Source organism: Heloderma suspectum, chromosome 1 (assembly GCF_057233095.1).
Source record: "Heloderma suspectum isolate Gila_16-S chromosome 1, 16-S_ref, whole genome shotgun sequence".
Lineage (NCBI taxonomy): Eukaryota > Metazoa > Chordata > Lepidosauria > Squamata > Helodermatidae > Heloderma > Heloderma suspectum.
Window position 1 is genome coordinate 130,342,178 of NC_139458.1, and position 25,074 is coordinate 130,367,251.

Here is a 25,074-nt window from a genome sequence, read left to right on the forward strand (position 1 = left end):
AGTTTACTCCCAGACAATAACACTAAAACTGACTGGTTATTTAAGTGACCACAACAAAGAGTACAAATACCCTAAATCACAAAGGTACTGACATTTCTAAAGGTATAGTGTAATTTACCTAAACAACTTGCTAACTTAAAATATTTGCTAAGTCAGAATCAGTCTTGTGATTTTAAATGAAGCTGAGACTATAATTACAGAAAAGGGGAAACACTTTTAGTACAAATTACTAGCAATTTTATTAGATTCTAAGGCCTTGATTAAATCCCAGAGCACTTGTATCAATGGCCCTGCCACCACAGGGACTACAATGTTAGTTTCTACTATGGGCAAATGACAGTTCTGAGCAGAATCCACCCCAACTCTCAACTTCTGAAGAAAAAAAGGTCTAATGAGAAGCCCAACTTGTGTCTTTTAAGACAGCAAGTACACTGTTGAGAAAGTTTTTTTAAAGGACCTTTTAAAAATGTTTGCTTACTTGCATTAGCTTTTTCCTGAGTGGTATCTGCATCAGTGTTAGAGCTGACAGATTGGCTATCTGAATTTTTGCTGCTGTCACCCAACTTTTTAAGCCTGTTTAAACGTTTATCTGTTTCTCTGAGTCCATATTTGCTATTGATCACAGGAGTAGGTGTAGGCAGTCCCACTCTTGATTTAAAAGCACCAGTTCCACGTCTACAAAAGAAAATAATACACATTAATAACATCAAGCATAGAAATAATAAAAAGGCTGTAATCTGAATCTCAGTCAATACTGGTATGTTTAGGTAAAACTGAATTCATACAAGTATTTCCACGTTGTTAGTATTCTGCCATTACAGTTTTAGGGGAATTTCATTGTTCGTTTGTTTTAACCTAAAACTCACAACTACAGGAAATTCTCCATTATACATTTCTGAAATTATCCTCCCTTCCTTTAAATAAACATCTTACAAGTGAAACCTGCTTCAGGGAAACATTATTTTAACATACTACTTGCGATCAATGACTGCTTTACATAAAATGGGAACCAATTTTTTCCTTGATATAAACCTGAAACTAGTGTTAGGACATTAATGATGAATTACTCTTATTTTGACTACCCTTCCTTTGTACCTACAGAGAAAATGTTAACTTGTAATTGCTTTCCTCAGGACTTAACATTGATAAGGACATGATGCCTCTTCTTGAACAGGTACATGGTCTGAAGGCACATGATGCAGTAGCCTTGCTAAAGCTACAAAGGTCTGAAAATGGTCAACACCTGGATGAGAGACTGCCTGGTAACCCCATGTACCCTACCTGAGTTCCATCACAGAAGAAAGGCAGGATATAAATGTAATTCATTTAATTAATAAGATTCTTGTTTGAAATTAAGTATCCAATGGGACTGCTGCTCTTACACAACTGATATAACGCTAGTGTAAATGACCTCTAGCACAATGCCAACAGCATAAGCTGGTGCAACAGGTTTCCCACAAAACCCATTGCACTACCTTATCCTATTAGCACTGCGCTAGAGGTTGCTTACACTAGCATTACATCAGCAGTGCAAGCCCAGTTGGATACTGCCCAAAGACTGTTAACACTTGCTTTCCCTCACTAGATCTCACAAATCTTACAGGAGGAGGATCTCTTTCATGCTACTCACATTTCTAGAAGTGAATCTAATGTACAAATATGCTAGTATCTCCATTTGGATGCTGAGATAACTAAACGCAAGAGTGAACAAAATTAAATGTCAAAATAATGAAATTAATGGGATTTTAGTCATAACTTTCTTGACTTCACTGATTTCATTGGGTCTACTCTAAGCATGACTAAGTCTGGATCCAGCCCCTTGAACTAATACTAATTAATTCAACCCAATTTTAGTACCATCTTCTTTATTTCTCTGTACCTGTATTATACACATATATATACCCTAGATAGTAATGTTAGCTTGGCAAATCTCTTTTATATTTACTGTGAGCAACTTGACACAATATAGAAATAATGGGTGTGTTTGCACGACATGATAGCCCACCATGGATTATTTAAGCCAGAGTGAGGATGTGTGGAGTCATGCAGCCACCATTTTGAATATGCAACTACCGCTTGGGGGTTGTCGTGTCGTGAGAACCCAGCGAGCGTGGGTTATGCGAGGGCTGTTTAACCCTCACATAACCCACTTGATGGGTTTGCACAACATAACAATGGTCTGACTCAGTATAAATCAGCTTTCTATGTTCCTGACTCCTGACTGCAGATAGTCTTCTGCTTTACAATGCAATTGTGCTGTGCACAAAAAAACTATGTTTTTAATTTACTGTTTATATGGTCAGAACATACCTTTCACATGTGTAGCATTCACAGAATTCATTATTTTCTCCAAAAAACCCATCCCCATAGTAACAAGAAATTTCTTCTCCAGGTTCAATATCTCGTAGAGCTTTCACACATGCTGTATCCCGGCCAGTTGACACGAACTATAAAAGAATAAATAATGTATTTTTACTTATTTAATTAAACAAAAATAATTTCATAATATCAATATATTAAAAAGGCTAGTTTGGATAGTTAAAACACTGAGTACCTACCTTACAGTTTGGTCTGCAATCTGAAAAAGGTCCAAAACATAAAATCAATTAACTGTTGATAAGACCTGAAACATGAATAGTTACAGATACCTAAAGTGATTTCATCACCCTTTATAAAACTCAACTAAATAATTAGGCATAACACTAAACTAGAAAAATACAGTACATTATATTAATGTATTTTTAAAGAATATTAATGCTATTTTATATAATTCTAATTAAAATTAGGGCATAAATGAACTCCAAATCAAGAAATACATCAAAATTACTCCTGAATACAACAGCCAATCATCTTGTATTTTCTTTATTCATTGCTTACCATGGTTGATGAATGCAGCTGGACCAAGCCATAGTTGAGCACAGTTTTTCCGTGTCGAGTACATGACACTAAAGTCATTCTCTCCATGTCTGAGCAGCATGTTCTCTTCTAGCTCAGACAGTTCAGCAATACAACCCACAAGTAATTCTATTTTGTCATTCCGTTTCCTAATAAATTATGGAAAAAATTATGTAGTTCAAGAACAACCAATAAGCTATTAATATAATCTTTTTCAAGCATAACAATACTTTAACAGGGGAAAACATGGTTGCATTCTGCCACTTTGGTTGGCTCAATTTTCCACAGGTGAGACAAAAACTTTGAGAGCGTGTTCTGGCTATTTAATTAAAGCTTGACTGTTCTAAGTGAAATAGTCTACACTAAAACCTGTCAAATCCAACAATTCAACTTAAAAGGATACAGCAGCCTTCCCCAGCCTAGTGCCTCTAGACGTGTTGGGCTGCAACTTTCATCATTCCCAGCCAGCATGTTTGTGGGCACTCATGCTGTTTGTGGGCAGCATGTTTTGTAGGCAAAATGAGGGCACAAAATTCCAGGGGAGCCTGCGACATAGAGACTTCAACTACTAAGCTACTAAACACAAAATACCTAGATACCATTAGCATTTAAGAACAATTTAGCATATGTTCAGTTGCACTCCTCCACCTGTACTCAGATTTTTGCCATGTAATCTGATCCTGTTTGGTTAAGGCCAGATGACACAGGCCATGATGAAAGAGCTATTTAAACTCTACATGACTCTCCAGGGATTTGGAGTGAGATGTCATCAGTGTGCAGATATAGACAGGTTGCTACCTGTAACTGTAGTTCTTCGAGTGGTCATCTATGCATTCACACATATAGGCTCTGCACCTGCATGAAGCCTCAATGTGGGAAGCTTCTATAGCTGAGGAATTTTGGTGGGAACCCCTCCCCCACCGTCCTAATGCGCCTGTCCCTGGCAGGTTCCTGCTTATTCCCTCAGTTCCTTGAGACCAACATTGTAGCCTTGTAACTGAGAAAAATTTACACAAAGAAATACCTTCGGTACTCAATATCGAACTCAAGTATGACACCAAAGAAGAGTCAGCAGGTTGGTTGTATGAATACATAGATGACCACTTGAAGAACTACAGTTACAGGTAGTAACTTGTCTTTCTTCTTTGTGATCTCTATGCATCAGACACATGGGTGAGTAGCATGCTAACTTACAACGGACATGGGTTGGTGTCCTACTACAATGCAGATGAGAGGACGGCATAACCAAAAGTACAGTCAACTCTAGCCCGAATGTCCAGTCTGTAACGTTTCACAAAGGTGGACCGTGTCGACCAGGTTGCAACGCAATACAGTTCAGGGATCGCAAACCGCCTGTCAAATGTGACCAATGTCACTACCACACAAGTAGCGTAAGCCCAGACTGGGGAGACAGTTCGAACCTGGCCAGCTCATACGACAGCTCCACAATCGGAATGACCTAAGATGCGAAGCGCTGAGTCGAGAGAGGCTGGCCTTTGCGCTTGCCACCACAGCAGACAAACAGGTGGGATGACAGTTGAAACTGTTCAGTCCTTGACCTATAGAAGGCCAGGGCATGACGAATGTTGAGCATATGCAGGGTCGACTCTAAAGGTGAAGAAGGAGAAGCAAAGAATGCAAGCAAAACAATGTCCTGATTTAAGTGAAACTCAGATACCACTTTAGGTAAAAAGGCAGGGTCAGGTCTGAGCACCACTTTATCTCGGTGAAAGGTGAGATAAGGCTAGTCTACTCTGAGCACACAGAGCACACTGGCATGGTGTGCAGAAGTAATGGCCACCTGAAACGCCACTTTCCATGAGAGGAGGTGTAGGTCTGTAGTTGCCAACGCCTTAAAAAGCTTAGATGAAAGTGCCTTGAGCAGCACAGAAATGCTCCAGCTCAGTACCATAGAGCAGACTGGTGGTGCTAGATTTCTGATCCCTTTCATAAATCTTTTTGCTGTCCAATACAAGAACACGAAAAATCCCTCAACAGGAGGGTGGAACACAGAAACAGCAGAAAGGTAACTCTGAGAGATGAGTCCTTTCTCGAATAGGGATAAAAGAAATTGGAGAATCTGGTGCAAAGAGCACCGGCATGGATAAAAACCGTGCTCACAAGAGGAAGTAGTAAAAGCAGTCCATTTCCTTGAGTAGGAATGCTGCGTAGATGGGTTACGAGTCTCCTGTGGATCACCGCCGGTGCTGAAGTAGCATCCGTCACCCAGTCTTTCATGTTGTAATGCAGAGAGTTGTCAGGTCTGTGTGTTGGATTCAGCCATTCTCTCTTGTGAGGAGGGGTGCAATGGGAGCTGTCACTACCAACCCTTTGCCATCTTGCGTAGCAGGGCGAATCAAGGCTGGCACACCCACCACGGTGTCATGATGATGCAGTCTATGCCATCTGTCACAATCTTCGCCAGGACCCTGGTCATCACTGGAAATGGGGGCGGGGATGACGACAGGTAGGACAGTGCCCCTGTCCACTGAAAAACAAGGCATCGCCTATTGATCCCTGGCTTTGGCCTGCTCTGCTGTAGAATGTTGTGCAAACTTGTGACAAAATGGTAGATTTCTGGTATCCCCCAAAGCTGGAAGAGGCTGCTCAGAACCATTCTGTCCAACTCCCACTTGTGGGAGGTCAGCATAGTTCAGCTGAGCTGATCGGCCAGGACATTGTCAATACCAGCCACATGTATTGCCACAAGTCCAATTCGATGGGCTATGTGTCAGGGTGGAAACTGAGCCGATAGAACCCCAGAGCAGTTCTGATTCTGAGGAGGATCAGCAATCTGTGGGAGAGGAGCCAGCTCATCCCTCACAGGCACAGCAGCTGGCAGAGATTCCTCCTGCCGGCATTCCTGAGATAGTGATCCTAGCAGTGAGAAAGTGTGGGAGGGGGGCTTGCTAGACACTCGACGCAGACAGCGACAAGCGATGGAGGGCGCGGAAAGGAGGCGTAGCGCCCGTTTGGCGTGCAAGCAACGGCCACCTCCCATGGACCCAAGGGAAAGAGGGAGGATCTCTCCCTAGCCCATAAGTTCAGGGTCTTCAAGTGATTCTCCTTCAAACGGGGATCAACTGCCTACTCGGAGCATAGGCTACTCTGCTGTTCACTGCTTAGTCGCTGGTGATTAGCATCTGAGTCATTAAGTTGTAAAAGGATTAAAGCCTTGAAAAGAATCCTTTCATCTGTGTCTTGACTTGGCTATGGAGTAGACTGAAAGAGGCCGCTAGGGCGCTCCTGACACTATGCACCAGTTGAAGATCTGGTGCATAAGAGTGAGCAATGGGAGAGATCTGGTACCTCCCTGTTTGTTCAAGTGTGTGATGACAGTCATGTTACCTGAAGTGACCTGGACCAGTCTGCCCACCAGGTCCAGTTCGAACACATGAAGCATTTTTTCCACTATCTTAACTCCAGAAGGTTGATGTGCTGTGTGGCTTTGTTGGCCGCCCATCGTCCATGGACTGTGTGGCCCAGACAGTGAATTTCCCATCTGGAGAGTGACTCATCCGTAGTCACAACCCTGAAGGAACGGCATGCCCAGGAGTAGTCTGTTTGGTACTGATCACCATTGGAGAAAGTCTCTGACATCCGGTGGCAGACAGTGTGGTTCGGTGGGCGTCCCGATCGGTATCAAAGCGGAGTATGAGCCAGCTTTGGAATTGTTTCATATACAACTGAGTGTAGCAAGTGACAGCCATCGTTGCAGCCATGAAACCCAGGAGACACTGGCCTTTGACTGCCATGCGAAGTGCTCATTTGCACTTCTAATGCCAGGGAAATCAGTGCCTTTAGCCTGGTGTCGGGTAAGAAGGCGCAGTTCAGTTGGGAGTTCAATAACGCCCCTATAAATTGGATTTGCTGTGTTGATACAAGATGCGGAATGTTGAAGTTGGGAACGATTTCCCCAACTGCCCTGCTTGTGACCGTTGTTGTTGATATCGTTGTGCTGTAGGCTGTAGCTGGTTGATGGGGTTAGTACCAAGTGGGAGACGACTGAACCCAGAGCCGTTGCCTGGGAAGTTGCTGTGACATAAAACCCATATGATGCACCATGGTATGGGCCTTCTGTACCAAATTGAGAGCATGATCAGTTTGTGTGTTGAACAAGCCTTGCCTATTGAAAGGTAAGTTCTCAATATGGTTCCTGGTTTCCTATGGAAGACCGGACGACCTCAACCAGATGTGGTGATGTAGGGCTACGGATCCAACTAGTACCTCTGCATCACAATCAACTTGGTGGCACGGTGTATTTATTTGCTGTCTGGACAGCTTCAGAGCCTCTGATTGGAAGAGGTGACCCGGCTCCTTCTTGTCATCTGGAGGATGCTCAAGAAGAAGCCCACTTTGTACCATAGCAGTAACTGATACCCGACATTGCTGCCTGGTAGCTTGATATTTTTAGGTCCATCGCTGTGGAGGAATATAGTCTCCTCCCAATTAAGTCCACGCGTCTGCCCTCCTTGTCAGTTGGAGAGGAGTGAGCCCTGGAGGCTTTGCCCTGTGCAACTTCAACGACTATCAAATTTGGATCTGGGTGTTTGAAAAGGTACTCAGCATTGGCCTCTTGCAAATGGTATATACCCTCGAGGCGCTTTGATATCTGTGACACAGTGAAAGGTGCTTTGATGGTTTCTTCTAATGCTGGGAGCAGAGAAAAGGCCACTGGCCTGAAAGACTCCACATTTACAGAATTGAAAACAGGGTCTTGCTCTGGGGAAGCTACCTGCTGAGTCTCTCAGCCTGAAGCCTGTGCCATTCTGAGAATCCGGCTGGAAAATTGTCCCAGATCGTCCAATGGGGATAAGGCTTCATTAGAACCAATGATCGTGTCTGGCAAGCAGATGGAGAGAGGACAGGAAGATTGAGACGTAGTATCTAACTGGTAAATTACAGTTCCAGACATCTGGGACTCCCCTGAATGGTAGCATGGCTCCCTTATTTCTACTGGAAGTGACTGAGCACTGCCTGTATCAGTTTGTGCACCAAAAAGTAGTGCAGACAGTGGCTGGGTAATAGGCAAAACAGCCTGGCTGCAATAGAACCGGCAAAATGTGCTGTTGCTAAGTCATCTGTGGTAGCTGGACAGATGGTAAGACAGGCTGAATCTCTTGCTGCTGAACTGTTGGTGGCCTCTGAATAGGTGGCATTAATGGTGCCAAAGGGCAAAGAGCAACTGGTTGATCTGGAGGTCTCAACACCATAGCCCAAAGGATGTTAATGGTACCAACTTTCTCCCCAATAGGGAGGATCAGGATGGCAAGGGCAGCACTGGCCATACGGCTCATTACAGTAGTCAACCCCAATTGTGGGGTCTCCTGCACCACACATCCCATGTTGAACGTTTGTCCCACTCTCGAGTGGCGACCTAGACTGTTCCCAATATCAGCTTCGCTTATAAAAACTAGGGGCATGACCTCTTGTAGTGGAGGCATATGACCACACCGACTTTGGTGAATGTAGGTGGCGATTACAGGCTGTACCATGACTTTCCAACCTGTAATGATGAGGTGGTCAAGGGATCAGTTCCGTCGGAGATGGGTCCAGGATCTTGCCTTCCAACATAGATGTTATCAGGATGGATCCCCCTCCTGCCTAGGATTTACCGTCGGAATGGGTGAAAATAACATAGGCGGAGCAGTGATTAAGGCTGTTGGTACAGGTGACTACATCTGACTAGTAGGCGCTGGCGGAGCAGGGGGAGATGCAACTGGTATTGGTGATTGCTGTTAATCCCGAGAAATCGGATCTAAAGTGAGTGGTATGGTTGGCTCTTCATCTCGAGTTGGAGTACTGGCCAACACTGCTTGTATGGATCGATCCTGGTCACATGGCGCTCACGCAAAGTCAGAAAAACCCAAGGGTCCTGATGCTTGATCCCAAGCAAAATCATACAACTCTTTAGAAGTCTTTTTCTTCTTCTTTTTTGAGTGTGAAGAAGACAGACTAGCCTGCTAGAGCCATTTGCCTTTTTTGTTAATCTTTTTGCCAGTGTAAACGTCAAAAGCGGCCCAGAGTGGGGGCATCTTGTGTACTTGGCGGAGTACAATGCTGAAGGGATGACAACCCCAACACTGGAGCAGGCTCCTGAGTGGCACGCAGGTTATGTGAGAGCGAAACTGGTGGGTTTGCCATATCATTTGGCTCCTCTACCAATTCCAGTGTCTTATTCCAAAGGCCAGCTTTTAGCTGACCTGACCTGTTTCTTCTCGCTTGCTTCGAGAAGACTTTACAAATGAGGACAAGCCTTGGCGTGCCCTTCACCAAGGCAGAACAGGCAGAGAGTGTGTCCGGCTGAGGGCAGCAGTTTTGCCCTGCAGAGGGTGCACTTTCAAAACAGGGCCCTGAGGGCCATGCGCCCGTGAGGGCAATCACAAAGCTTGCGAAACAAAAGAAATTAAAACAACAAGGAGCCAGGTAGAAATACTTGATAGATGAGAGAAAAGAAGGGAAAAAACTCAGCATTTCAGCAGAAAATGCTTTTTAAAACAGGGAACAATGAGAGAAGCTCCCTAAGAGGTGCACGCAATATTGGTCAAAAGAGAACTGAGGGAATAAGCAGAAAGCTGCCAGGGATATGCGCATTAGGCTTTATCTTGCCAAAATTCCTCAGCTATAGAAGCCTCCTGCATTGAGGTTCCACACAGGTTCACAGCCCAAATATGTGATGCATAGAGACCACGAAGAACACACAGCTCTACTTTTCATCTGATCCAGGTTAGGTAGTGGATGTACTGCACAGGTGCCTGAGTCAGTAATGGGCTGTATAAGGATGAACAAACTGAAGCTCAATCCAGCTTCAATGGCTCTCACTTTGTTTACAGGCACAATTTAAGGTGCTAGTCCTTACCCTACTCCCAGACCATTTAGGGCTTCAAACATATCTAAAGGATAGCATTCTCTCATATAAAGCTGCCCATTAGTTAGGGTCATCAACTGAGGCCTTTCTCTTGGTTCTCTCACTGTGTGTCAGGTTTCCCTTTGCCCCCACTGATCTTCAAACACGGAATCAAACACAGACAAGAGGCTTCAATCTACAGCTTTAATTCCATTACCACAAAGGGTATACAGATGCAAATTCTCAGTGACTACCAGTCTGTAAAGAAATGCTTTCAGGGGGTTCGAAAGGTAGCTACGAAAGTTGCCCACCGTCTGAAGGAAAAGGCAGGCTCACTGCCTAACTTAAAGTGGGGGGGAGCTCTCTCTCTCTCTCGGCTTCTAAGCACTGCTGTTCACACAGAGCCCATCGGGAAGACCTCCTGAGTTCTGCCCCAGCCATCTCCCTCTTGATTCTGCATCTGCACCTTGCATCTATTAATTCAGATTCGCCAAACACCACCTCTCCCTCTTTGCTATCTCTAACGGGTGGAGTGGAGAGGGGCCTTCCCCCACCTGCACCTTTGAAACCTGAGGAGCCTGCCTTGCCATCTCTGGAATAGCCTGGGAACATTCCTCCCCCATGTCTGGTGGCTCCTCTTCAGATTGTGAACTCCTATGCCACTCCCTGCACTGAGAAGCGCACCTGTGAGAGGTTAAGCGGATAGTTACTGAAGAGAGGGCCTTTCCTTGGGTGGCCCCCCAGCTTCAGCGCTCCCTCCCTAGGAAAGCTCTGGAAAACAACAGCTGCAAACAACCATGAAAAAATACATGGAAGTACAAGTTTTTTCATTCCCCACCCTCCACCCCAAATATGTTTTGGAACTGAAACTGATCAACACAAAATCTTGATGCAGTATTATAATTACTGTAATACTTACCACTCTTTTGTTGCAACAATTTTGGCTCCATTTTGCTCTGATGAATAGCGATTGCATGGCAATATTTCAAACCCACTGTCAGTTGCAAACATTCGTAAATAAATAAATACCTGCAAAAGAAATAAATTATCAAGTGCTACTGTACTAAGGGAAGAACTTTCTCAATACATTGCCTATAAACCTGAATGAACCACATGCACACATTCTTGCTAAAAACTGGGTGCATCCGCCTTCTCTCACAAACATCTACAATAGTGACAGATAAGATTAAATATGTATTTTATAAAACAATTACTTTAACACTGTCCTTAACTGTGCTCTCTCATCCTTATGCTAAGAAAGGAAGGGAGAAAATGAGTTCTATATACACTTCCCATATAGTTTATGAGTCCCTATCACATCACCTCTGCCTCAAATATCTTCTGATTCAGGGTGGAGAACCCACAGCCCTCCAGATGTTGTTGGACTCCAACTCCCATCAGCCCCAGATATAGCCACGAGTCAGAGATGGGAATTGCAGTCCAAGACCATCTGGAGGGTCAGAAGTTTCCTACCGCTATTTTAATTACTATGAGTACCAGCATTGTCCATTCAGAAAAGTTGATCCGTTTCTAACTGCTAGAAAACACACATAAATGCCTAGGTCCAGCATCAAATTTTGATGCATCCAAGCAACCAGCTGCTGAGATTTTTCTAGCTTTGTCTGGGGCTCTTCATCAAACAGTGCCAGTTCTTGAAGGTATTATTAGTTCCTCATTCTTGAAATGCTTACATTCACGGGGGGGGGGGGGGGGAGACACTAGTCCAAGACTTCCAATATACTCTACAAAGAGACAAACAAGCTCTTTATTTTTAAAAGTAACATCTTTTACGAAGGACAGCCCCTCAATTTCTGAGGCTCTGCCACCTTTCCTAATGCATAATATTCTTCAAGGGTGAGATACAGATTAGCTCCTCAAAGAAAATCAGAAGTAAAAAACGCCAAATCTAATTGTCCAGTATTATTCAATACTTCCCATGCTTCTGAAGAAAGCTTAAATACCTTGAGTACCAAAGCCATATCTTCCTGAAGTACTTTCAGAGTTACTTGTTTCATTCTTTAACTTCAGTCTCCTAACCTTATACCTGAAAGCTTCTCACCTTCCCACTTCCTATGTCCCAATATATACCATTTGTTGATAAAGTAAAGTTGTAACCTGATGGTTTTAATGCATAAATTTCATGTCATAAATATTTAATTTGAATTTAACTTCATGTGGGGCCATAATGCTCACAACTGCCTAACTGTGATTAAGCCATCAGCAGGGTTACATCTGCATCAGATTATGGCAAGATGAGGGTATTTAACACAGAAGAGCAAACTATTTCCTCCCATTCCCTGTCCAGCTGTTTCTGCTACTGTTCTCTTTTGTTACTTTCTCTTACCCCATATTTATGCCCTTCCATGTTAGCCCTTTAGCCTCAAATAACCTGTCATTTCATGTCACTTTTCCCCACTGTTAATTTCCATCAAGCTAATTATTATTTTTTTAAATCTTAAATAGTAATTATTTAAGCTAAAAGCAAAGACAGATGAGTTTATTATTATTACCAGTTTAATTTGATTAACGTTCACAATAGCCTGAAAACCACACACTAACAATCTGAACTTGGATTAAGTATAAATACACCTACATGTTCCTTGAACAACCTTTCCTGCATTTTGTTCTTGTTAAGAAAATAGTGCCGGGCCCAGTCACCTGACGTCAAGGACTTGAAGGCTTTTTCCAAGTGCTCATCTTTTTTAAAACGCTCAATCACCTCCTTCAATTCCTCCTGCCTTCCTTTTATTGGTCGAAACCTAAAAAAACAAGATGCCAGTCCAGTCAACCTGGCCACATTTTATTAACTCACTTATATGTCTAGAGTAATTGAATCACTCAGCCATAAATGAAAATGAATTTTGCTGTCAGCAGGTTCTGTGCAATTCTGAGCATTAAAAAAATAAAATAGATTCCTTATTTACAAAGACATGAAGGTTATTTATTTGGAATGTTATATTCTAAGCAGAGGGCTGTTAAGACTTGGAAGTGTACTATTAATGGGAGTGACAGGAGTCTTTTTCTCTGATATATTTTCATTCATTACAGGAAAGCAGCTGTGCAGCTATAAGGCCTGTGCAGATTCTTGTCAACCATGCTGACTAGCAGGGGAGCAGTATGGACTGAACCATCCCACACATCTGGGTTGCAAGGATCAGAAGCACTGAAGCAGCACACTTGACCTGCAAAAGTAATGCCCTTAAGGGCATGTGCAGTCAGGTCTAACACATAAGACAGCTCTGAGAACTATTTAAGGGCCATTTCCCACATTACGTTATTGAAGCAATTACATTTCCAATTAAGACTATAATGTAAAATAAGCATGGATCCCAACTGTGTGCAGGATTAGTGTACATTTGTAAAGCAACATTCCCATGATCTGTGACCACCAGATATAATCCTGTAATGCAGAAACAGCATTCTTGACCAACAGGCAAAAATGGTACAAGTAAGCAGGCATACTCCTTTCTTCCCTAATGATGTCAGCAGGAGAAAGCTGATTTGGTGTTCCAGGCAAACATTCAAACGCTAGACACACTTCTAAAGTTTGTCACCTGTTTCTGGAATCCAAAAACTCTTGTTCTCATTGCATAGAAATAAGGCCTTTTTCTAGTGAAGCAAGCAATGGGCTTTGCCAAGGCAAACATTCTAGTTGGAGAGAGCAAACTAAAGGCGTTCCTCAAAGACAGAACCTTAAATTATTCTATATTTTCATCAGTTACCTTAAACAGAAAAGTAGGAATAGGTTAATGGAACTGGGGGAAAGCACCAAGTTAGGAAGTACTGATCTTGGTCAGGATACAAATTGATCTCAAGTGACCAAAATGATGAGGCTGCAGGTGAATGCGCTTATTGGATGCATTAAGAGAGGCATTTCTAATAAGGATAGGGAAACATTAGTACCCTTGTACAAGACACTGGGGAAGTCACATCTGAAATGCCATGCAGAGTTGTCATCGTTGTTCAAAGACCATTTAAAATGTTCAAATGCAAAGATCTGTCGCTGGAATGACTACAGGAATGGGGAATCCATTTTACCAGTGTAATGAGAGAATCTAACCTATTCAGCTTAGGTAAAAAGGAGGCTGGGGTGGGGAGAATATGCATGCACTTTTCAAATATATGAGGAAGGGCAGCACAGAAGATTAGAGAAGAGTTTGGCTACAACAGATGATTATAAACTGGACACTTAAGAAATTTTAGTTTAATAATTAGAAGCCTTCATCATTATGAGTGCAAATTTCTAGAATGATATTCTTGTAACATTTGTAGAAGCAAATCACTTCAATGGATTCAGGAAAAGTGCAGTGTAGGTTTAAAATGGATATCTTGCAATATTATATTCTGGTGCTTCAGTGTGGTCCAATGGGTCAAGATGCCAACCCAATCCTATGTCAAAAGGATTAAGGCTGCAATTCTACACATACTTATTAGGGAGAAAGCCGCATTGAACTCAATGGGACTTAGTTCTGAGTAAATATGAACAGGATTGCACTGCACAACTGCCAAATTTGGCCTAACATTTTCAGTGCACCACTAAGGTTCCTCTTTGTCCTCCTTTCCTCCCCTCATAATTTGCTTTTGTCATAGGCCACTGCACAGGGTATAACTTCCAAGTCATACTAAATATGTGTTTAAAAGCTAGCCAAAAATCAAACCTACTTATCAGCCTATAAAAATATTCAGACATCTGAGTATTCTTTAATCATATGAGATATAAACACTAGAATATGTGTTTATAACTAATATAAATAAAGTGCATTTAGAGCAAGTGTTACAGACTATTCCCTTTTACTTCTAGGTACCCAGGTAAAATATGTTACTACCGAAGACCTCTTACATAATTGCAAGCCTAGCAAATATTTGAATACTGAGTTGAGAAAGCACAAACCTATCAAAAAGCAGCACTAGCAGTTCATTTATCTCCTTGGCATATGAATTTCAAGGCAATAAATAATGAGGAAGACATTCTACTAGACCTAATCTAGACATGAAATTCACTTCCAGTTCTTGCATGTCTCCCTTCCAATGCATTGTGGATATGACTTGAAGTCACAAGGCTATTTTCAAAATGCTGAATGGATTTTGTATCTTAGCCATGGTGGAGAGGGGAAATTTAAAAGAGCTGCTAACACTAAGGATTTTGTACTATCATTCCCTAATGGCTCCAGATTCATGACAGACTGAGGAAAAAAGGCGGGGTATAAATTCAATAAATAAATAAATAAATAATTGTTTTGCTGAAGTTGTTCCTCTTAAAATCAAGGCAAACAATCCAAAGCCTTCATATAGCATATTCTGCTAGCGCTGTACCTTAAGGACCACCTTCTTCCACATTTCTCCCCAAATGCTCCAGTTATCTAAGGCACTAACTTCAGAGCCCCCAACCTCATAAAGTTTGGTGGGCAGTAAGAAGGACTAGAGTACTTGCTTTGTGGAACGCTCTGGGATTCACCAGGTATTGAAACTGTACTGTTTTAGGTACTATGTAAAAACATAGCTCCTTAAGAAGGCATTTGGTTAAAAGTTTTAATAGCCTCTGGGTGGTTTTTTTAGCCCTTACATTTAAGTGCTGTTCTTACAAACTGTTATTACTGCTGTTTATTTATTTGGGTTTTTAAGAATGCTTTAAATACTGTTAGATTTGTCTGTTTGCCGACGTCAGTTCCCTCTCAATCTAAGTTTTAAAAATAAATAAAGCAAGCAAGCTATTACAAAGACCAAAAATAGATCTTAATAAATTTTGGACCAGCTCCAACTCCTTATTATCTATGCGCCATACATCATTTGTTCATGGACTAAACTCTTAAAGGCTTAACGTACAGAATGATGTTTTCAATATTCCTCCTGGAAGTGTGAAATAGCTAACACAGAGCACAGTATTTTGATCTACGTAAACTGAATTAGGAAACCAATATTTCCCCTGCTATGGTTGGCTAATAATCAGTCTCTGCATGTGAACACATGTACCCTTCCCTTTAAGCATGTGGCTTGGCTCACCTGCTTGAATCATTTGGAGCTCTTTGCTGCGCAGGCACCATTCAGCAATGCACCTCCTCTGTGCTTGTGGCATACTTTGGTTTAGTTTACACTGATCTGTAGAAGGGGATGGTGAGTGACTGGTCATGACTTATGGCAGAGGTTCAGACTAAGCACCCTTTTGGTCCGTTCTACCTCTATGATTTTAGGATGGTTACAATTGTTTTTAAGCAAGATGAAATACCATTGCCAACTGGGTGGGTACAGGAAAGTCCAAATGAGCTTTAGGATAATGTACACTGTAGAAGCCTGCATCCATTGGGCATGAAATATATGATTATGATGTCTGAGATCTGACATTATATCCCACATAGAAACTGTAGTATATGTAAGGCACTAGAGCTCAAAACGCTTGGATTATGTTGTCAAACACATAATGAGAGCTATCGGCAGCACATCTCCCAAGACACAGAGTGACTTCAGAAGATGTGAAATTTCAAATACTGTCAGTCTGGTGATAATGACTCCAAATACAACTGATAACCTCTAATTCATGACAGGCTGACAAACAACCTTCCTGAGCATTCAAGGGGGAGAAAGCAAGACTGTACTCTAAACATTTTTAAGAGCAATGTCTGCCTTTTTAAGAGCTTGAACAATGTCTGTTTGCAATTATTCATCTAAGATTATTTAAATTTGCATTTAATAATTGCCTTACTTTCACAACTCTTTAACATCTACTGAAATATGTCATGGAACCCCCTGCTTAGAAACATCACATGGATGTATTTTGCTTGAAAACTGAAATATTAAGGATTAAGACTGCACATGAGAATGTAGCAAAGAAGTCAACCCTGAACTCAAAAATATATATCCAAGAACAGCAATATGCTGTATTTCAGGCACTTGTAGTTCTATGGAGTGAGCTCATAAGACCCAGAGTTGGACCCTGATTATAAAAAAGCACTATACGACTCCTCTATTGATGGGGGATCTTGGATAACATACCCAACAATATGTCCAGTCTACTTACACACAGCTGTTCCCATTCTAGTATTAGTTAATTTCCCATATTAGATGTCACTTTAGTTGCAGTAGTTTTTATAGAGATCTGCAGTAAATGCTCAACTTGGACTACTGTACATAGGGCTGCCCTTGAAGACAGTTAGAAACTGCTGTCAGTTGAGAATAATACTTGCTGGACTGCCGGTGGTGGCATGATCTTACCTCACCAGTATTAAAACAGTTTCATTGGCTCCCAATACATTTCCGAGCTCAATTCAAAATGCTGGTACTTACCTTTTAAAGCCCTACATAGCCTAGCACTCAGATACTTATTGGACCGCCTTCCCTTACATTAGTCCTCTTAAATATTGCCATAATCCAAGTGTCTCCTCTAGGTGCCCCCACTTTCTGAAGTGCACTGGGTGGTGATTGGACAGAGCACCTTTATGGTTGTGGTGCCCCACCTTTGGAATATCCTCCCCAAGGAGTCTTGCCTAGCGCTTGTTATCTTTTGGATGTCAGGCAAAGGCCTTTATATTCTCCAAAGCTTTTTAGATGCTTTGTAGTCTTTTTTGAGCCAATGTAAAGTGCTTAACTCTCTCTTCTTAGTTAACAGATTGTGTTTTATCTACTGTGTTTTGCTATTTTATTGATTTTTATTGTTTGGTTGTATTGTTTTTGTCTTGTAGTTAGCTAACCTGAGTGCATTTTTGCTGAAGGCTGAGAGTTATATATCTAATGAATAAATAACATTTTGTCCTGAACCTTTATTTCATATGGACCCTAATCCAAATAGTCAATTGAAAGAGATCAAATTTTAATTTTTTTACTGGAGTATACCAAATTTTAAGACTGCATTTAAAAAAATATACACTTGAATTATCCAGGATTGAAACTGCAAAATACACATCAGGAGAACTGCAAAAGTTGTAACATTGTTGCAAATAAGGCTATTTACAAGGGTTTTCTTTCAAAGAAACTAATTTTTCATATGATCAATAAAGATTACAAAAACTGCCCTGAGATTTTCTCACAGCAGAATCCACAAAAAGCTTCATCTGTTGTATCAATACAACTAAGAGGCTTCATTATTTTTACCTCTAGCAATGGTACATTCTGCTTTTTCACCAACATACCTGCACCATTTTTCAAATTATGTGCAGGGAAAGAAGTTTTCGAAACTTCAAGCAACTGGAAGTTTCTTTGGCTAAAAAAAGTTTCTCAGGTGGCTAAGAACATCATATAAACTAAGTGAACACGGGTGCTGAGTTACGACAGCTATGTAGCCAAAACAGGGCTAGTGAGAAACAACAGGGAGGTATCAGCATACTCAGGGAGATCCCAGTATTAGCAAAAGTAGAACTGGGGTGTGGGGGACGAGGGACGGGACCTAAAGGGACACCTCCTCCACCGCAAAGAACAGCCCAGTAAGAATTGACCACACACAATGGCCCATGGAATGACTGACTGATTGTAGGAGAAACAAATGGAAAACCAGGGGGGAGGGGGAATGGAATGGAGTATCCTGGACAAGGGCATTGCTTGGTGGCATCCTGAAGCATGGATAGGATTGTGCCCTTATGGATGCTTGAGGTCTGTTGCTCTTGGACTGTTCAAACCATAACAAGTGTTGAAACCAACAGCTGAAGCATTTTAAAGCACTTTCACAATTTTGTATTTCACAGATTGTGTTGTGGGTAGGTCTCGGTTCAATGGACCCCAAGATCCACACAAGAACCTATCCAGTTCAAGTGCATTGCAGCCAGCTACACTCGTTTTTACCCTGAAAAAAAATCATAGGGCCAAACTATTTGCAACATTGAATGCATCACTTCAAAGCATTGTTTCAAGGTTACCACAATGATTTAGAGGTTGGTTGTTAAGGTGTCAATTAGCTATTGTGCTCAACAATTGTACTAGGAGCAAGATAAAATAGAAATGGTATCCACCTACCTAAAAATTAATACTGTATGCTGAAGATAATAATCACAATGAGAAAAACTGAAGAATTTGGATTGTAATAATACAGGGTTCTTCTACAAAATACAACTATTAAGGGAGAGCTCATATGTTCAAGCTGTAAATCAGTGATACTACTATATCTTGAAAGTTATAAAGGCAGAAACTAGTCATTACATGATAATTATATTTGTTACTAATAAATGAACAATCAATATGCCAATAGCAATCTCAGTTCTTTGAGTGCAGGCCCCTAAGTAACCCAAATGGCACCATCCACGCACAAGAGGGAAGTATCAGCATGCTCAGGGAAACCATGAGGTTTGCAGAAGTACAAAAACTCTTTAGGAAAGAACCCTAAGGGGGCACCCCCTCCCGCAAAACCAGCCCAATGAAAACTGAGCATGCTCATTGGCTAAATGAATGCTGACTAACTTGGGGATAGAAAACTGGGAGGGAGGGGTATGTAATGGAGTATTCTGAAAAATACTCTGAACTCTACATGGCTACATTTTGTTGCAAGTCCCACTTTTAATATATATAGCTCAAGTTCTCACTTAGAATATGACAATGGAGATTAAAGCAAATTACCTAGTGTTCATTTTATGCGTTTGAAAACCTAAATATGGATCAAGAACCAAACTAGTGGCTAGGTCATCATTCTCACACAGCTCCTTGGCAGACATTCCAGAGGAAGGCACGTAGCGACTTTGGCCCTCAAATCCCGAACCACCACTACCTGCATAAATCAAAAGAAATGTCAGTGTTAGCTAAAATAGTGTACTGAATCTTCCGGATCTTCCATCATTAAGAGGCAATCCCATGAAGGGCAACAGGAGCTTCAAGAACATTGCAGTTTGTTGTAATATATGCTACTCCAAAGGGAAAAATGGGGCATCTATTGTCAGATCTCAACAGCATCCTTTGTTCCTTGGAAGATGAGCCCCCACTTTTGGATTCATACATAGTTTTGACCATGGGGGATCAAATTTAAAGCATATTAAACCAAGACCCTTGGCTTCAGCTCAATTAAATACAGAAATGTTTGCAGTGAGATTATAACACTGTGAGGCTGTATTAATCATTGAGCCAAACAGATGATATTAAAATTTTTGTTTGGTGCAATTAGTGCTAGTTATATATTTATTAGTATTGAGCAGAAATAGTATAAAATAACAGATTGGAAATGTGGCAGCAGAGTAGCCATTCTGAGAAGAAACGGGTCCTCTATAATTTATTTACGTGGGGCCAGATAACTTGCAGTGTTTTTCAAATGTAGGCTGTGTGACATCCTGACTACCCTCACAATACTTTTTTCAGTGAAACATACAGGTACCTTGCAAGAGGCATACCATGCATCATTTGGCTTGCCTTGTGGTCCTCAAAAGCTAATTGCGGAAGTTTTATGGACTAACTTTTGCATATTCAAAATGAGTTATGGAAATTGTCATGCATGTATTTAACAGGCACAGTATTTTTATCTGACTATAATATTTGAGTTTTCAAAAACATTGAAACATTTTGGTAAGAGCAGGGATCTGAAAGGACAAGGAAGACGACATGAATCAATGGTAGTGGCACAGATAAGGGGACACAGGCTTGGAGCCAGGGAAAGAGGCATAAATAACTAGAGAGCTAACGAAGTTTCCTGTTAGTTCACCTGCATTCAGTAGACACTGTTCAAATATTTTCAAGCCACAATTTCCCCAACTAATCTTACAATTGGCCACCTGCCTGGTTGGCTGCAACATGCAAAAATTGCTTTCCAGCAAATTGTTTCTGCTTTGATGACAGAACATGTGGCTCTCTTGCTTTTTGTTCCAACATTAAGTAACTACTGCTTGCTTTAAATTTAGAATATAAAGGATGTCCAACATAAAGCTTTAATATTGTAGCACTGCTTAATGCAGGGGTCTCCCAAGAGTTGGTTCCAATGGTAGACTGGTGGTTGGCCTGCAGTAAAAAAAAGCCCAAATTCAATGCAGTTGGTTTACTCAGTGAACAGTGTAATGAAGGAGCTGCCGATCCCACATGAAATTATGACTACTTTCTGTGAAAAGTAAAGTCCTGCAAGTACGCATGCACAGGAGCAACTTGTTTTGCTCAAGATGTTAACTTCTTATCAAAACTGATTTACAAGGTGCCTTCCAGCCTCCGAGCAAGTGTGCAATGAAGTCAGAGCACCACATTCAGTATCCACACAGTATGGAGGTAGATCTTGAAGGCAGCTTTCACTCCCTTTGCAACCTCAGAATTCCCCAGTTCTGATGTCGCAAAAAGAAAAAACTGCCTAAGTCACAGGGAGGCTACTGGTGAATAATTTTGTACCACTGCATTATTAAGAACTGAAAATTTAAGGAAGCCAAATTTGCTCCTGGCCTAAATTTCTGGCAGCACACGAAATGTTTAAATTGCAAAGGAAATTTCTGTCAGTTTAAAGAAGATAATCTTCCAACAATGTATGCTCACACTTAATGATAGCAGACACCTTTTATTTGGAACTCCTTTGTGCAAAATGAAGTGTTACTACTGACATGGTTCTACATGAGCAACAAAAATCTTTAAATACAGTGCATTTTAGAAGTAGAATGGACCACTCCCCCAGCCCCCAAACACATATATGATATAGCTGGTTGGGGCAAGTAAATACCAACTTTTAAACCAGCCAAAACAAACAGAAAATACACTCATACGTTCAGAATAAGACGTGCCAAAGTAAACTCAAGTTGCAGCTGTCCCTAAATCCCAAATTCATCAGGTTTTTAAATCCCAATTTTATCACTGATATCCAAGACCCCAGTAAAATAGAAATTAAGCTGAATAAGCCAGAGATCCTTGCAACTGCCCCCATGAATATCAAAACTACAATTCACAACCTGTTAAAATCAATGGCAAACCTCCCACTGAATTTTATGGTTGTGGACTGCACCATAATCACTTGTTTTGGGGGGGATACATCATATGTGGAAATTTTAATTTTCTACCACTGCACATTAAGCATTAGACACAATTTTTCACATAATTGACATAGAAGAACACTAAACATTTAAGCTTTCATTGGGACTTAGGTTTATTTCAGAAATAATAAATTATTTGACTACATTAATCTGTCATGAAATAAAGGAACTTATTAACCAGAAATAATGTAAATATGTACAAATAGAATATACTCAGAATATACTCAGCAAATACAACCTTCATGAAATTAAAAATGCACACAGCAATATTCCATAAGAAAACCAGAAATTACAAATAATTTAAATCACTCCTATCACATTAGCATATACATACATCTGCTTGACCGCCTCTCAACTCCATTTTTGCCAGCCTTTGGATTTTCCTTTCCAGGGTGCTGTAATTTGGACTGGTTCTGATGGTGATCATTAGATAACCTGCTTCCATTTCTCCGGCCATTCACCACCATGTTCTTGGATTCTCCCAACCACTTCATTCCCACAGACAATTTGCCCTCGTTGCATTTAGTCCTTCTTCCAAAGGCTTTAAGAAGTTAACTGTAGTTCAGGCCCTAGTAGAAACAGAATGCACAAATAGAAGAAAATAGTTCAAAACCAAGCTGTAAGGAAAACATACTAAATGCTTCATAAAAATAATCGGGCATGCTAACATGCAAGGAACACATTTTTATTGAATACTTTGTACTATATATTTTGAAACACAGAGGTCAAGTTTCTTCATCTACTGGGGGGAAATGCATCTACAGGGGAAAAGGCTGCTTCACAAAGTTTCATCTATACTGATACAGGAGAAAAAATAAGCAAACCACATGTAAAATTCACGTGCATCTTTTTTGGTGTATGTCTTTCCATCAGGTCCAATTCTCCAAAAATCCTTACCCTGCCTGATAGCAGTGGGTGTAGCTGGAGAATAAATAGAGCAAATCCAGATGTTCCCCTACCCTTAGGAGCTGTGAGTACATTGTGTCAGAGGGAGGACTGTTCTCAACACTTAGAGCCCAACAGTCCACAACTGAAAAGCATAAAAATCCTCAAAGCTATTTTTAAGGGCCTTCTCTAAGTATGCTTTATCCCTCACAGCTGTGGTTCTAAATCTGAATGCTATTTCCCCTATATGTGTGCTTACTCCTCCTAGAAGCATGTTATCTGTTTTTTGGTCCCTAAAATATTTCAGTTTTACACAACTGCACTTGTTCATCCATCCATAAAATAAGTGTACTGAAAAAGAAAGCTGAGGGACACCCTGAGATGTAATTATTAATATTCAAATGTAGCTTCTCCTAGAAGAGAATAGCAAATAAAAGATGTCTACAATAAGGTACAGTGGTATATTTACAGTAGAAAATAAAGAAAGGCTGATGACAGAAAACAAGCAAAGGCTGGAAGAGGGGCAGGATAAAAATGTGCAATTAGAATTAAGAAACACATACACACACACACACACTTCAAAGGCTTTTGAGCTTGAACACATGGGTATATTAGCACTCCTATAGAAAACTTAATAGAAAATGAACAGAAAACCCATGAGTATAACAGTAAATAAAAGAAAAAAGATAAACAGTACATCATTCCCTCTAATTACAAACTTGTGTGGTTGAGTACCTATCAGTTGGGAAGCAAAATGGGGGCACCCAAAAGTAAGGTAGCAGTTTCTACATACTTGAAGGACTTCCTAGATATATATATAAGTTCATAAATTAAAAGAAAGATCTTAAACTTCCTAAAACAGCCTGGCAAGGACATGTGAATTTCCAAGAAATACAGAATATTGAGGTGTCAGTTGAGGGGAGAGGGGAAGGAAATTGGAGGTGGGGATAAGGGAGAAGAGAGGGAACTGGCCTGCTCAACTTCTTAACAGTTTATATTAAGTATTCTGGACGGGGGAGGGGGGAAGCAAAGTGTGCCATGAGGTTAAAATATTCCCTCTCCTGAACTATACAGGGATATTTCAGGAGAAAGAAAAAATGTCCTGCTTTCCCTTTATTTAGGTTTTATTTTATTTATTACATTTCTATACTGCCCAATAGCTGAAGCTCTTTCCTACTCTCCAGAACACCACCCTTGCTATACACCTATAAAATGCTCATGTTTGTGGCTGGCAGCCAGACCCATATCCGAGCCCTCTAGTGCTATATAACACTACAGCCTCGGGGAGGAGGGAAAGAAATAACATGTTTATTCTAACAGAAGCATTCCTCTTAGGAGATGGGGATACACTGCAATGTTTTGTTGCAGTTCACACTTTTCTCTTTAGGAAGAATTTAGGGCCAAACTACTCATACTAACCAGAGAGCATGATCAAACCACCCATGTCGTTTCCCAAAAATAAAAGCAGTCATAACAATTAATAATAAAGTATGTTCTACTACCAGAATATGTCTGGTTTTAAAAATAAGCCTTGAAAATAAGCCCACAAAAGTTATTTATTTATTTACATTTCATGGACTTATATACCACCTTTCAACAACTGCCCTTCAAGGCAATGTACAAGATTTCAATAATACAGTCATTATCGTCATACATAATAAAATAATCATCCAAAAAAAGCCACATTATACCTTCTTAAAATTGAACATTGGTAGTTAAGACATCAACAGCAATTAATAAAAAGCAGAATGACATAAAAATGCTTTAATTTGTCTCTTAAACGTTTCCAAAGATGGGGCCTTCCGTATTTCCCAGGGAGATAATTGCGCAAGCGTGGGGCAGCTACGGAAATGGCCCTGCACCTGATACCCATCAGCCTAATATCTCTTATAGACTGGTTGTCAAGGCAGGGAAGGCTTGTATATTATTTATTTATTTATTTATTTATTTATTTAATTTCTATACTGCCTAATAGCCGAAGCTCTCTGGGTGGTTCACAAAAATTAAAACCAAACAGCACACAATAAAACAATTTAAAATATATAGAACATTAAAACCACAATATAACAATACAACCACAATAGTATAGGTTCAAGCAGTCTTCCAGAGACCCGGTTCCATGTAACAGAGGCAAACTGTAGGTTAATTATGTTTCTGAGCCTGATTCAAGGTGCTGGTTTTAACCTATAAAGCTTTACACAGCTTGGGACCACAATACCTGACAGAGCGCCTCTCCCAACACGAACCTACCCGTATACTACACTCAACATCTAAGGCCTTCCTCCAGCTGCCTACACCGAGGGAAGCTCAGAAGACGGTGGTTTTTAATCTCTGTATATTGTAATTTTAATGTTTTTAATCTTTGTAAACTGCCCAGAGAGCTCCAGCTATTGGGCGGTATAGAAAAGTTTAATAATAATAATAATAATAATAAACCCACAACTTGCCATGGCACATGCTGGGCACATTCCACAGCCATTTTGAATATTCACCCCCCAAGTGGGCTGACTGGGGGTTGCTACATGACATCCAAACCCAGATACTATA

At 40.9% G+C, this 25,074-nt stretch overlaps 1 protein-coding gene across 7 annotated transcripts in view; it reads right to left on the bottom strand.

The window, feature by feature from the left end:
• Positions 1 to 25,074, bottom strand: part of KMT5B (lysine methyltransferase 5B) — a 60,363-nt gene that overhangs the window by 13,911 nt on the left and 21,378 nt on the right. For 3 of the 7 annotated variants that reach the window (XM_084857402.1, XM_084857384.1, XM_084857392.1), the window contains 8 exons: positions 21,977 to 22,211; positions 19,277 to 19,424; positions 12,336 to 12,531; positions 10,662 to 10,771; positions 2,878 to 3,044; positions 2,559 to 2,578; positions 2,311 to 2,447; positions 479 to 675 (listed from right to left, as the gene is read on the bottom strand). In XM_084857402.1, coding sequence (XP_084713528.1) covers positions 479 to 675; positions 2,311 to 2,447; positions 2,559 to 2,578; positions 2,878 to 3,044; positions 10,662 to 10,771; positions 12,336 to 12,531; positions 19,277 to 19,424; positions 21,977 to 22,136 — 1,135 coding nt within the window. In that variant the 5' untranslated portion in view covers positions 22,137 to 22,211. Of the gene's footprint in view, positions 1 to 478; positions 676 to 2,310; positions 2,448 to 2,558; positions 2,579 to 2,877; positions 3,045 to 10,661; positions 10,772 to 12,335; positions 12,532 to 15,742; positions 19,425 to 21,976; positions 22,212 to 25,074 lie in introns of those variants that run through there. The other 4 variants (XM_084857422.1, XM_084857413.1, XM_084857432.1 and 1 more) reach the window with 3 other exon arrangements.